This window comes from Brienomyrus brachyistius, chromosome 20 (genome assembly GCF_023856365.1).
Source record: "Brienomyrus brachyistius isolate T26 chromosome 20, BBRACH_0.4, whole genome shotgun sequence".
In the NCBI taxonomy this organism is placed as follows: domain Eukaryota; kingdom Metazoa; phylum Chordata; class Actinopteri; order Osteoglossiformes; family Mormyridae; genus Brienomyrus; species Brienomyrus brachyistius.
Window position 1 is genome coordinate 7,538,757 of NC_064552.1, and position 13,516 is coordinate 7,552,272.

The 13,516-nt window shown below is 43.3% G+C and overlaps 1 protein-coding gene across 4 annotated transcripts in view; it reads left to right on the top strand.

The window, feature by feature from the left end:
- LOC125715699 (vinculin) overlaps positions 1–13,516 on the top strand; it is a 37,138-nt gene that overhangs the window by 2,726 nt on the left and 20,896 nt on the right. For all 4 annotated transcript variants that reach the window (XM_048987537.1, XM_048987538.1, XM_048987539.1 and 1 more), the window contains exon 2: positions 13,187–13,257. In XM_048987537.1, the coding sequence (XP_048843494.1) occupies positions 13,187–13,257 (71 nt within the window). The remainder of the gene's footprint in view (positions 1–13,186; positions 13,258–13,516) is intronic.

Sequence of the window (13,516 nt, forward strand, 5' to 3'; positions counted from 1 at the left end):
ATGGGCTGGCCCCCCATCCTGGGTTGTTCCCTGCCTCGTGCCCATTGCTTCTGGGATAGGCTCCGGACCTCCCGTGACCCAGTAGGATAAGCGGTTTGGAAAATGGATGGATGGATAATATTTCAATTAATTTTCAATATTATTCAATGATGGGGGTGATCAGTCACGCTACGAATGGCAGACTGCAGAGTTCATGGTACTGGAGGTTCCTCTGGATTCTGGGATTTCCTCTCGGGCTTGACCTGCGTTTATAGCTCTCCAAAGGGGAGGAGGGAGATGAATTCTGGTCAGGCAGATCACTGAAGGGTCATTCCGTTTTAATTAACAAATAGTCTTTGTGTTACTGTGTTTGATTCTGATTAAATTTGGCACCTCCGTTTTTTATTAATTTATTTCTCTTTGCAAAAGATATTTTGTAGTGTTTTCTTATGAGCGCTATATATTTTTTTTTCCTTTTCTATTACAGCTACATGACTCCGCTAAAGTTTATTGGAAAGCTCACAGACTAAATAACCATGCCATGGTTATATTCAACTTATGTCAGTCTTTTTTTCAAGGTTCATCTCAACCTTTTTAAATTCATTTTATTTGTGTGTTTATGCATACTTTGTTGCTATTGGTTATTAACAGTGAAAGGCTTGTAGTATTTTTATAATCTGTGTGTGGTACTTATTATGTATTTATGTATATATTACACTTGTTTCTTGGTCTCCTTCCTGAGATATGCACCACAAAAGTGAAAAAATGGGGGAAAATGCTAGTTTTGCACCTTGGTAATGGCATGCAGGGTGAGGGGTATACATTTTGTCACTTAAAGTGGAAGAAAATACTCTTTACCTGCCTTCAAACAGAAAAAAATAGTTATTTGAAGGGTGTAGGAGTTACAAGGTTCTGAACTTAATGCTGTTTAGTTTGAGTGAAGCCAGGAGACCAAGGGCTTGATAGGTGACACTGTGGGTGAAAGCCCTCGATCCCTGAGATGTGCTCTATCACAGTTATGAAAATTAATGCTGCAGTATTTAATGTTGAAATGTATACAAGATCCTCACGGTAATCTAAACATTATAATAATGTTTTTGGAAGCAATAGTTTGGCTGTGTTAAGGTATATCAGGGGATATTACGTGAAGCAGGACTTCTTGCTTAGCCGGATAGCCTGGACTACCTTAAATCCAACAAGTTAACTGGACAATATCTTCATCCACTTAAACTTGGCTCACACCAAATTGGCTTAAATCCAACAAGTTATCTGGCTAAGCAAGAAGTCCTTCTTTGGGAAATACCCCCCCTCCCCCTCCCCAGAACTTCTATTATTATTTATTAAAAATGACAAATCGCAGTGGAAGTCTGAATGGAACTGTTTTGAATTGCCAGTGAAGTCCTTGTAGATAATGTGCATTTAATGATAATGTGACTTGTTCCATCTTCCCTTTGCCTGGGACTGATGTAGTGGAATAAATTACTCCTCAATTCCTCCATTTTACTGTCTTCGGATTGACTGCACATTTTCTCCTCTGAGAATTTGCCGGAACAAAAATAATTTCCCTTTTATTATTTGTGACAAAGTCCCGTTTCTTTAATTTCATAGCAACCCAAAACAAGCCGCCTCTTGGACAGTGTGAGCTTCAAGCTAAAACTGTTACATCATGGTTGCCTTAACATGGACAATATCATTTACTGAATTCCTTCTACAGTGATATATTCTCTCTTCTTTTTTGTATCTCATTTGCTTTTTCTCTCTCTCTCTTTTGTAGTGTGCCTTGTGTATTTGAGGCTGCTTTTCCTGGAAATGTTTAATTGCCTCTCCTCAGACCTTCCCTAGTTCCTCCAGACTATATCTGTTACGCTGTGAAATGTTTCCTTGGCAGGTGCTACAAGCTGAAACTACTGCACGTCTGTCGTGTTCAGGGCTCATTCAGACTTTAGGGCTCGCGGCGCTGAGAGGCCGGCAGCTGTGAGCCGGGGTGTGCTCCGGTTAAGGTCAGCCAGCCTATCGCGTGAGCCGACACTGCACCCCCTTGCACTGGGCAGGAATGCACAGTGTCACAGTTCTGCTTCCATGCGTGGCAGATTTCAGTTTGGTTTCCTGTGTCATACGTTATGTTGAAAGGCACAGCCATTATGTCTGAGCAAGTGACCTGTTTAGAGTAGGGGGTGGCTTTTGTATTTTTGATGAGTATTTTGTAATGTGTTTAATGCAAATTAAATTGAATTCTGTTTTGGGGGACAGAAATTGAACATTTGATTAGTGTGTGAACTTTTTTGACACATGTTCCTCACAGGATTAGGGTGCTGTGCGTGTGATCAGAAGGTCGCCGCTTCAAATGCCAGAGTCGGCAGAATGATTTCGCTGACGGCCCTGAGTGAGCCCCTAACCCCTCAGTAGTTTGAGGCATTGTCTGTCCCTGCTTTTTCGAAATGTATGTCACTGTGGATTCAAATGTAAATGTACCCCCACCGATGGCTGGGGGAAAAAAATACAAAATTTTCAAACAAGTAAAAGTACAGATACCACACTAAAACATCTAAATGTCTAATGACTAAAGTCATTCAGCAAAAACACTATCAAGTAAAAGAAAGAAATGCATGGTTTTAAAAGTACTTAAGTAAAAAATACTATTTACGTGCAAGTAAAAATATCCATCTAGATTCCCTCAAGATGGGTTTGAATATAGTATTATAATATTACATTTAATGGGCTGGTGCCAGAGGTGGGGACTCAAGTTACTGATTCGTGACATTTGATTACTTGATTTGATTACCCGACTCGGCAAAACTGGTGGAAAGACTTGGACTCGACTTATAATTGACGGCAAATCCTTAAGACCAGGACCCAACCTCAACCCTGTGGTAACATAATGTTAGTTTTATAATTTTAATGTATATTATTTCTCTACTGTCTGCATCTTCAATGGGCTGAATACAAGGTCTCCTGCATATAAACACGGATGTAAAAACTATGAGTGGACACTCTCTTTTCAACCTATTTCTGCCTATAAAGCATGTATCCTGTGATGTACTGTGGTGTTTGCTGCCGTAAGTTTAATCAATAAAGGTTAAAAAAAACCGACAGGTAGATTCACATGTTTACATGACTCACAAATTGAATTGGACTCCAAATTTGGTGACGTGTGACTTGATGGCAAAAATGATGGAAAGACTTTGGATACTTGAACTTGAGGTCAAACGACTCAAGACTTGACTCGGCCTCACCAAGGAATGACTCGTTCCCATCCCTGCTGCCTTTAAACCTCTTATAAATGGCGAATGAAATGGCCAAAACTCTCGTCCCCCACTGGAAAACGGCTGATCATCCACCGCAATCACAATTATTTTAAGACTGTGTAGTAGCTGTAGTGCTACCTTTTGAATATTCACAAGTCCAAATATTGGGCAGCGATTTCAGCATGTTAATAGAAATTCTGCCCTGCGGTACATATGTTTCCTTCTATCTTCATAAAAATGATATATAATGCAACATAATAACAAAGAAAGAAATGTACTGCGCAAGAATCATGAGAGAAAAATCACAATTCCAATTCTGAGTGGGCAAAATATTAATATATTTCCCAGAATTATGTAGCCCTGCCCAGGTGTGCTGCATGCAATAGTGTGTTTTTTCCTCTTTTTATTATTGGTGAGTAATGATGGCCTTGTGCAAAATGTATTGGTGTAAAAATTGTCTTGAAAATGTTGCAAAGTGAAAGTAAAAGCTGCAGCTACTTAATACTCAGGAAAAAAAATGTCCTTACCCCCCCCCGTGTGTGCGCACACACACACAGACACACACAGACACAGAGTCTCTTCCGGTACTTAATTAGAGCTCATACTGCCTCCTACATCTGCTGGCTTGCCCGGAGCACAGGAGTGAGCTCACACAGAAGTCTGTTTATCCCATGATGTGAAATCTTTCTGTTGGCTACATTTATTATATGGGAGCTTCTTTTGCAGTGGAGTCAGGCCCATACATGATTTCACTGTATTGTGCGGTACAATTACAAGGGTGACGTTACATTTATGTGATGCTTTAATCCTATGTGATCTACAATTGAGGGATCAGGTCAGTCAATCAGTTTGGGGTTAAGGATCTTGCTCGAGGGACCCACAGGTGACATCATTCTGCCAGCCATCGTTTTTTGAACCTTGACAAATCCACTCACTGTCACAGCATCCTAACCTGCAGAGCTACATGCTGCCTCCTTCTCACCCCAGTAGCAGGTCACTTCGTCCTCTCCAAGGCATTTGTGTGACTCTTTTCCTGGCTGTTCCAGTGTCGTATTGCGACCTCGTCCAAATACCATGGCAGCTCCAAATTGCCCTTCGCATGTGGCAGGATGTGCTCTGGACTGCTGGCACCTGCGTGTGAGTAGTTGTAGGACAGCTGGATTGTTCAGTGAGTGAAATCATCTGCAGATGTATAACTCTCTCCAAAGCAAATCATTGAGCTGCACTGGGGGTAACGTAAGTCTTTATAGATGAGGATTCACTCTGCAAATGTATAACTATATTCATGTCATATTTGTGTTTTATGCTTCAATGTGGACTGATGGATTGATGGCCCAGCCCCCTACAGCAGTGAGGAGAACCATGTGCTGGACTTCTGGTCCAATACCAGCTGGAAGTCCATTGTCTTTGGCCGTTCTCTGTTGTATTTTCCCCACTGAGAAGCAGCCAAGTTGCTGCTAAGTGTTTGCAGGATGCACGTGTTCAGCCAGTTTTAAAGGCGGTTTGATGGTGGAGAAGCTGGGAGATCAAATGGATGGGGGGGAAAAAATGACCAGAGTCATTGTTTTAACCAGAAAATGGAAAGTGTTATAGGATCTGTTTTTGGTAACATGACGCCAGTCAGTGTTTCACATCACAAAACAGATGCAGCTATTGGTGATTTCCTTTAAAAAAATGCCATAAACCAAGAAGTAAACTGGAAAAACGACAACACCCATAGTTGTCTGTGTGGCCTTGCGTTTGGGCATCTTGCTTCCATCTTTGTCTCTGATGAAATGGTTAACTTTGTCAAGCCAGTTCATCCACCTAAAAATGCGGCGGGTCTGGTTGGCGTGGATTGTAGCAAGTACCTGCCGTGTTACCGTCCAGGATTCGTGGTCACCCCTGCACTGTGGTTGGGCGAATACTGCATGCAAGGAGACGTCGGGGGCGGGTTAACCAATGGTGTCAGGTCCTCGCTATAACTGAGCAAAGTCGATGGAAAGTGCTGAAAAGAGAAGAGTGCTTTTCAGACATGCACATTCGCGGAGGCTTGGGAGGTATAACGGGGTTTTCGTTTGGGGAATTTTATCTACGATAATTTGTAAAACCGAAATAGTGTTGCTTTTGTAATTGCTGCATACTGTGGTATGTCTGGGCAGTATGACTACGCGTGCATCATGCAAGTAAGCAGTGACAGGTGTGATTTTTATAGCTTAAGAAATGCATAGTTTAGTTCTTGGCGCCAGGTGTAAGATGGCTGTGTAGGGAACAGCAGAAACACAACACCCCAACAGTGATTTAAAAAAATAAATAAAATGTTTGGGCGGGAACCTGGAAATACAGCGAAGTACAGTTTTATTAAAAAGCTATTACATAGACTGCATAATTGATAGCGAAAACACATTTATTATCCATGATCCTTTATTTGCCTTTTTACATCAGTACACAAGAAACCATGCTTGCAGTCTTACTCGTCAGTAAAACAGGCACTACCGTGTATATGCTGTTTGTAAGGAAACCGTGAACAGCAAATGTATTTTTATCGAATTATCGACCTGCTTGCATGCGCAAATGAGCCATCTGCATCATTTAACTTTTTTTTTTTTTTTTCTTCTTTTTTTTCTGACTTCCTTCTGCCCCAAGGAACTGCGAATCTGGCGATCTGTCAGCCGGTTCGCTGTGACTAACCGCAGAGACGCAGATAGTGGGGTGGGGGGGGGGGCCCTCTTAATGACTACATAAGGGCTTTCTCCCCTCCGCCTCGTCTTCCTTTTTATGGTGAAGAGACTGCAAAGCGGTTGGCCAGCGGCGACGCCAAGATCTAAGTGCGTCTGCGTTTCCCAAACGTTTCCACAGTCCAGCAAGCCTTGGGTAGGGGTTGGGGCTGGTGGGGGGGGGGGGGGCGGGGTGTAGACTGAAACCTCATCTATAAACACACCTTAGATCACCCCGGTGTGGTTTGATTTGCTTTGGAGGCAGGCCTACGTTCAAAGCCGGCTCGTCACTGTTGCTGGTTTGTTTTTAACTCGGAGTGCATGGGTCTATAACCTTTCGGCTTCTAAGGCCATCGGACCTCCCACTTTCCCTCAGAGTGGAGCGAGGCCATTTAGACTCTCTCACATTGGGCCCAACAGTGCTGAATTAAGCTACACTACATGTAGCATGTCAGAGCTACTTGATTTTTACTATCTTTGCGCCCATGTATAAAAACACACTTTATTAATCGGGAAAAGTCACTGACTCCAGATATTACGACCTTTCTTGTCAAGTTTGATCTTCTTAATTCATTTAAAAACAAACATCCTATGCCTGTGTAGTTTGTAGCCTTTTTCCGTTCATCGCAGTAATGTGGTAACTTAATTTGTTTATATTCGTAGCTCATTCAGTTTTATCCGGACTTTTATCTGTGTTCTGCTGTGTCAGGACTTATTTCCTCGTTTGACCCCTGGCTGTTACAGGGAAGGTCCTGGTTTCCATCAAATCATACAGCAACGTTGCGTCTTGAGAGCTCAAGATATTTCAAGAGCACATTTTGTTGGAGCCGGGCTCAGTTTTGACGTAAATATCTCTCAGCTGTACAGGAAGCTGTGGGCACCTGCAACCATGTTTGTAAGGTTTTATTCCTCTTATTTCAACTGGTAGATCTTACTTTCCCCTTTTTTTATCGTGAGAGCTTGTGCTTGAAATGACTTTGTTTGCAAAAAGAGTTTGGTTGAGGGGTGTGGCTATGATTGACACTCTTGCAGTAAACTGTGCCATTCATTCCACTCTTTCTTGTTTATCCTTTGAAAAGGGGATGCAATTGTGCCCGAGATATTTATGGAAAGAAAGAACAAACCACTCTTAATAAACTTATGGCGAGGCCATGCAGTGCTGGAACAGTTTGTAAAAGACTTTGAAATGAAAATGATTGCATTATCTGGTGTGATGAGGTAAAAAGGATGTTATGCAGCATTGCACTTCTAGTATATTTTTAGCATATAGATATTTAGATGAAATAGCTCTGGTTTTCAGAGTATATTTTACCACTTCTTGAGTTGGGCGGATTGGGCAGTTTGGCTGCCAAGTCAGCGCTCGTGGAGAGTTTGCAGGGCCATACAGTGGAATGAAAACATGGAATCTACCGTTCTGCCAACGCAGGACGTGCCCCTCCCACTAAATATGATGGGGTGGGGGAGGGAAAACTGTAAGTGGTGAGTCAGAGGAGAGTAGCGATGAGTTGGGGCGTCACCCACGGCTCCTATTTTCCTACTGACCCTGTTTTGGCCGAAGCTAACAGGTCGCTCTTAGCTTTTTTTTTCTGGATCTGTTGCCAGCTGGTATCCGGGGTAGTGGGCCGGCGGGTCATCCAGGGGGTGGGTATGAGGAGTAAACGGAGGTGACAGAGGTCAACTGGCAGCACGGATCCTCATTGTCAGAGGGGATAACCCATCTCTCCTCCTCCCAGTATCAGTGCTGGGTGAATAGCTGAAAATGAACAGTAGCTGATTCAAATTACTACATTAGCTTCTGAGTTCACATAGATTGCAGACTCATGTATTCGGTAGTATTTGGAAAAACGGATTTATTCGGAATTTTCATAGAACTTAATGGTGCGCTAGGTCCGGTGGATCGACGGGTGACCTTAACCGTGACCTTTCATTGCAAGTGTGCCCTTCTTGCCAGCCAAAGGTAGCCTGTTGCTTTTGGTGAGCCGGGCAGTGAGTAAGCGACCTCGTGCCCCAGCAGTTAATCAGCTCGTCTGGTTTAAGGTGCGATCCCTCGCTTTGGCTGTGATCTTAAGTGTGAACATGAGACAGCAGGAAGTGTGTGTTTTTTTTTTTTTTTTTTTTCCTCTGATGTGTTGCTTCAGAGAATGTTTTGATTAACCAGTTTATTTGGTAGACCAGTATTGAGAAGAAGGTATTTGGGGGGTGGGGAGGGGGGAAGGAAGAAATATAGAATGACCTCTGTGGTCTGAAGAGGCTATTTAAATGGCATCCTGGGCGTATAGTCTAAAGCGGGGGGGGCCCAAAACATCGATCGCGATCTACTGGTCGATCACAAAGGCAGAGTGGGTAGATTGTATGGCATAAAAAAAAAAAAGAGGATGGATGACATGTTGAGCGTCAGCTGCCACAAAACTCTCAAGCTACCGAGTTGTTTAGTCTCCAATTTATTTCTACTAAACTTAAGAAAGGGTATAAAAATGAATAGACCAAGTAAGAAGCCAAAAAAACTACCACTTCCATTCCCCCACAATGTCGTATTCGAAGTGCGTTTGCCTCATCTGTCAGTCTACCATTGCTATTCCGAAGAAGGGAAACGTGGAGCGGCATTTTCGGACTGTTCATAAAAACTACGACATCAACTTCCCTCCGAAAAGCGAGCTGAGAAAGAGAAAGGTGAAGGAACTAAAATCCCAGTTCAGTTCAAAAATACTTTATTTACCCCAAAGGGAAATCAATAAATAATATTATTATTATTATTATTATTACTATTATTATTATTACTATTATTATTATTATCAATAAACAACAATATTTAAAAGAACAATAAAGAATACTCAATATTTTTATACATATATGTTTTGCGTTTTTATAGTATGTAGATCATTGTGATTTGCTAAACTGTCCCCTAAGCAGCCCTTTGGTTTGTGCGAAATGCCAACTATTGTCTCTCTTGTTATCCTGAGTCCGGTTACAATGCAGCATTCTTCCGCTTTCCTGTGCAAAGCAAAGGGTCTAGGTTTTCGTCAATGTAATCAAAAGCAGCGGATGGGTTTGAAATGAGTTTATAGACTTGAATGCATAGATTTGCCCGCACCCCCGCCACCGTTGCACAGTCTGCGTTTGGACAGGCCAATGCCGCCCGCTTCTCTGTGCTGTGAGGGGGCTCTCTCGTCGGAGTCAAGCGACACGATTTGACAACAAAGCCGGGTCTGTTTCCCGAGGCCCTGGTGGCTCGCTTGCCATCCGATCGCCGGCTGCCAGCCCGGCACGGAAGGCTGGACTTTTCCATGACAGACAGTACGCCCGCTGCCACTTCTTAAGGGACCCGGCTGGCTCCTGGCAGTGTGCCGAAGCCTGCCGCGGTGCAGGGAAGTGGAGATAATCGTAAAAATACCGTCAGTTCCTTTTTCCCCTTCCTGAGTTGGTGGGGGCAGATCTTCCTCTCTGCCAATTCCCATTTGATTTCGGGATTCGGCGAATAACCTTTCCATTGGCAATAAGGGCGTGAGTAACACAGACAAAATGTGAGCTGCTGTCGTGTATTTAAAGCGGGCCGGGGGAGTCGGGCGGGGGGGGGGACCAACTGCAAGACTCTTATAGGCCCCCTATACTGGCCCTTTCATTTGCTCTATCATACTCATCTTGTTATACGGACAGTCCACGCCGGTGCTGTACACCTCAGTAAAGTTTTCCCACAGTCTTAGTTCGTTGCTTATTATCTGTATAATGTAGAAAATTGACTCAAATCTGTTTGTGCATGTGAGATTTGGAAATTAGGATGTTCTCCTTGTGTCACCAGGAGTCCAAATACAGGCTTATTGGTGTCTATGAGTTGCACGCATGCACCCTGTCATGGACTAACATGCAGGGTGAGTGATAAGGACCAAAAACCACATCTTAAAATTTTAGCAGTTATAGCGATGTGTATATATGTGTAACATCGGTATTTTCTATGGAGTGGCTAAATGTTTGTCAGACTGCAAATTATGCAGGGTTTCCTTCCCTGTTTGCAAATATACAACTATCAATATTCAGCATAAACATTTTTCATTTATTAAAAAAAAATCTCAATCAGGACAAAAATAAGTTGCGTCCACTATCTACCAACAGTCAAGTTTTTTTTTTTTTTATTATCAGTGCTCTTTGAACAGAAGGTGAATGTTTGTGAACAAATGAATTTAAACCTAAAACCTATTTGTTAAAGGGCTCTAAAAACAGAGGCTTGGTGGCCATTGAAAGTGTGCTTAGAAAGACCCTTATTTTAGGATATTACTCTTCAACAAAATCACACAAGCATTGTCAATTACAATATTTTTAACCTGTGAGCTGTTTAACACTGATAAACAAAATGAACCGAGTAACAGTTTCCCTGCATCTATCCTGTCTTGTCCTGAAAATGGTGGCCTGGAGGCAGGGGGCAAGGACAGGAAGTGTGGGCAGCCCAGCATGCATGCTTACGGGACAAACTGTGTGGAAACAAAGAGAGAAGCGTGCAACCGAAGGAATCAAACCGCTCCACCGCATGGAACAGAAGGAACCGAACCACTGCACCATGTGGAAGTAAGAGGACAGAATCACTCCACTGTGCAGAAGCTGCACAGATGTGCACTCATGTATGAGATGCAGTTTGTAGTAGCCTGGAAACCCAATCGGCACGCTGCCGGACTGTGGGAGTCCTCACAAACATGCAAATGCTGCATGCTTAAACATGCAATGCTGTGGGTGCAGAACCTTCGGACTGCCCTCTGAGCCAAAATGCAGCTCGTTTTGTAGTCTTTAATGAGATGGAATGTGGATTTTGTTCTTGATGTACTCATTAGCTGCATGTTACTTGCCCTTTGTGTGGCTGCGGTGGGAGTGGGGGTAGTAGAGGGGAGTTTTTTATGACATCTGTTGATGTTTATAGCAACAGCAACAACATCTGTGCGGGAAGTCAAACTGGTTAATGTAATGCCATCATTGATGATGCAAGCCATCGGTGTCACCTCATAATAAGCTCCCCGAAATGTTAGCGAACGGAGCAGAACTTCATTATTTTGACAAGCCGCACGGATGACTGCATTTAGGGGAACACGACGCTTGCATGTGGCCGCGGATGGTATCTACTTCCTCAGTCTCGGTTAGTTGATCACCGCGTACAAGTTGTATGACCTCAGTCACACCTGCAAAATATTTTGGTGCGTTTAACCCAAAACCGCACATGACCTACGCAATCCCTTAAACCAGCCCTGTGTCTCAGCTCCACTCTGATCTTCGCTCCCTGGGTCATCTTGCTGCCCTGTTGCCGTTCTCTCATTTATCTTTTCATTTTTGCAGCCTCATTTTTCATTGAGCGTCATGCTGACTGCCTATTAGACCTGGCTTGCTTTTCCTGACGGCACCTTTATTTACCACCTAGGCCAGGGTGGAATATTTACGCAGCTGTGGCGCTAACATGTACAGCGTCGACGTGGAGGTGTGACGCACTGCTGCCACCTACCATTTAGCCACAAATTCCTCCGTGACCCTCATGAATACCCAGCATGCTCGCCTGTCTGCTTAACCTCCACGGTTAAAATGAGTGAGATCGAAGCCTCCTTCTGTTTTTCTATCTTTATTGCCGGTTATAAGACATTCTTATAATATTCAGTCTATGAGGAGATTAATGCTTCTGTGCTTTTTGTTCGAACGTAAGATATGAAGACCGTACATCCGCTGGCTTATGATTCTCTCCCCCTTTCAATGTCTGTTAAACTGCTTCCAGAACTGCAGGAACCCGACCATCGCCTCTTTGACTGGGGACACGCTGGGACAAAGAGGTCTTTCCAAGAGTGTCTGGCTGCGGCATTTAGATGAGCCGGGAAGTGTCACGCTTTGTGAAAAGCACACTGTGCACGTTCAAAACACCCAGGACGGGCTCTTCAATGTCTGCTCCTTATCTGAAGAAGTCACTTTGCATAGTGTTTATTTATGCAGAAAACTCCTGAGTTGACATGAGGTGACCAAGATTTTTTATTTTTTATTTTAAACCATCATTATGGGCCTGTCTCCTTTTTCTCCAGTATATTTGTCATTCCGATGTGTTTGTACGAGTGTCTCTCACTGACCGGTAGAGACTGGCGTCGATTTAGCATTTATTTTTTTTCAGTATTCCTGGTTTTACCTTTGTCGCTCAAGTAGAATAAGAACCACCACAGCAGAAATCTGCTGCAGATGTTCAGCCCGGCAATGTGTGAAGTTCAGCGGGTAAAAAAATAACCTTTCTTATAACTAAGAATAATGGTAAAGTGTCTCCGTCTGATTCCATCACAGCAAACATGCCTTTTTTTTTTTTCGCTGGGACTCTGGTTTTTTCCTGTTTTTCAGTGTCAGAATGACGGATGGTCTGAACTGTGTCTAATTGGAAATCCTACATAAGCTATCATATCTAATTTTGAGCCTGAAATTGTGAAATATGCGAGTGCCTTTCTGTAATTGTGTGCGTGCTGAGGATTTATAGACCGTTTGGGGTGTTTACTTATTCCCAACTGAATCAGTTTTGATTTTTTTATTTTTATGTAATTTTTTTATTTTGTGTTCCATCAATTAAAAAAAAAGAGTCATTTCATGACTTTGTTTTAGATTTCAATATTTCTGCCAAAAGTAAAGGTGAGATATGAAAACACTTCTGCACAAATTGAATGTTTTCATGTTTTATTTCTATTAAGTAAACGTCAGTGACACGGACAGATTTGCATGGGTCATCTGGACAGGATGCGTGCCATCAAAGTGTCTAAAGGGTGGGGTTCTCCGGAGTTTTGGCCTAATCGGAGCATATTTGCTTGTTTATTTTGATGCTTTTGTCCAAAGTGTAGCACAACCAAACGGGGTCAGCCAGTGTTTCTGGAGCAGCTGCAGTTAAGGGCCATGCTCAGTAGTGACATGATTACTCCTCTCTCTATGGGTCTCAAACCAGCAACCTTCCGATCGCAGACAGGCTTGTAGCCCCTCCAGCGGTACACGGCCCCATGTGATAGTGTGGGAGGGATGGGATAATTCTCCTTCACCGGATCTAAAAGCCGGAAAACGAAGATGGTAAAATGCGTCGCTTTGCTATAGAATGGGGCCAAAACATGAACAGTGAGCAAGGATGGGCATGGAACAGATACTCCCCCCCCCCCCCCACCGCCCACCCCATCACAAAACCATACTGTTGTTCAAAAGGGTAATTATTAGCCTGTCTTTGTAGCCGCTTCCCTTCCCGCTCTCATCGTACAATTCTCAGATAATTCTCGCTTTTCTCTTTTTCAGGTGGGAAAGGAAACTGTTCAGACGACCGAGGACCAGATCATGAAAAGGGACATGCCACCTGCCTTTATTAAGTAAGCTGGCTCTGCTGCCGTGTGTGTGTGTGTGTGTGTGTGTCTCTCTCTCTCTCTCTTTCTTTCTTGCCCACTCACTCGCACTCAGTTCTGTCTGTAGGCTGGTCATGTGACGCTGCAGCCTTACAATTGCATCTTTCTCACATTTTCTGCGATGAATGCTTCCTTGTAGAGAGGCTTTTAAAAAAAGCCCCGGCAGGGTGCTGTATGAAGGCCTCTCTATCTGATACTGGCCTTTCATCTAGATGTCAGGCATGGC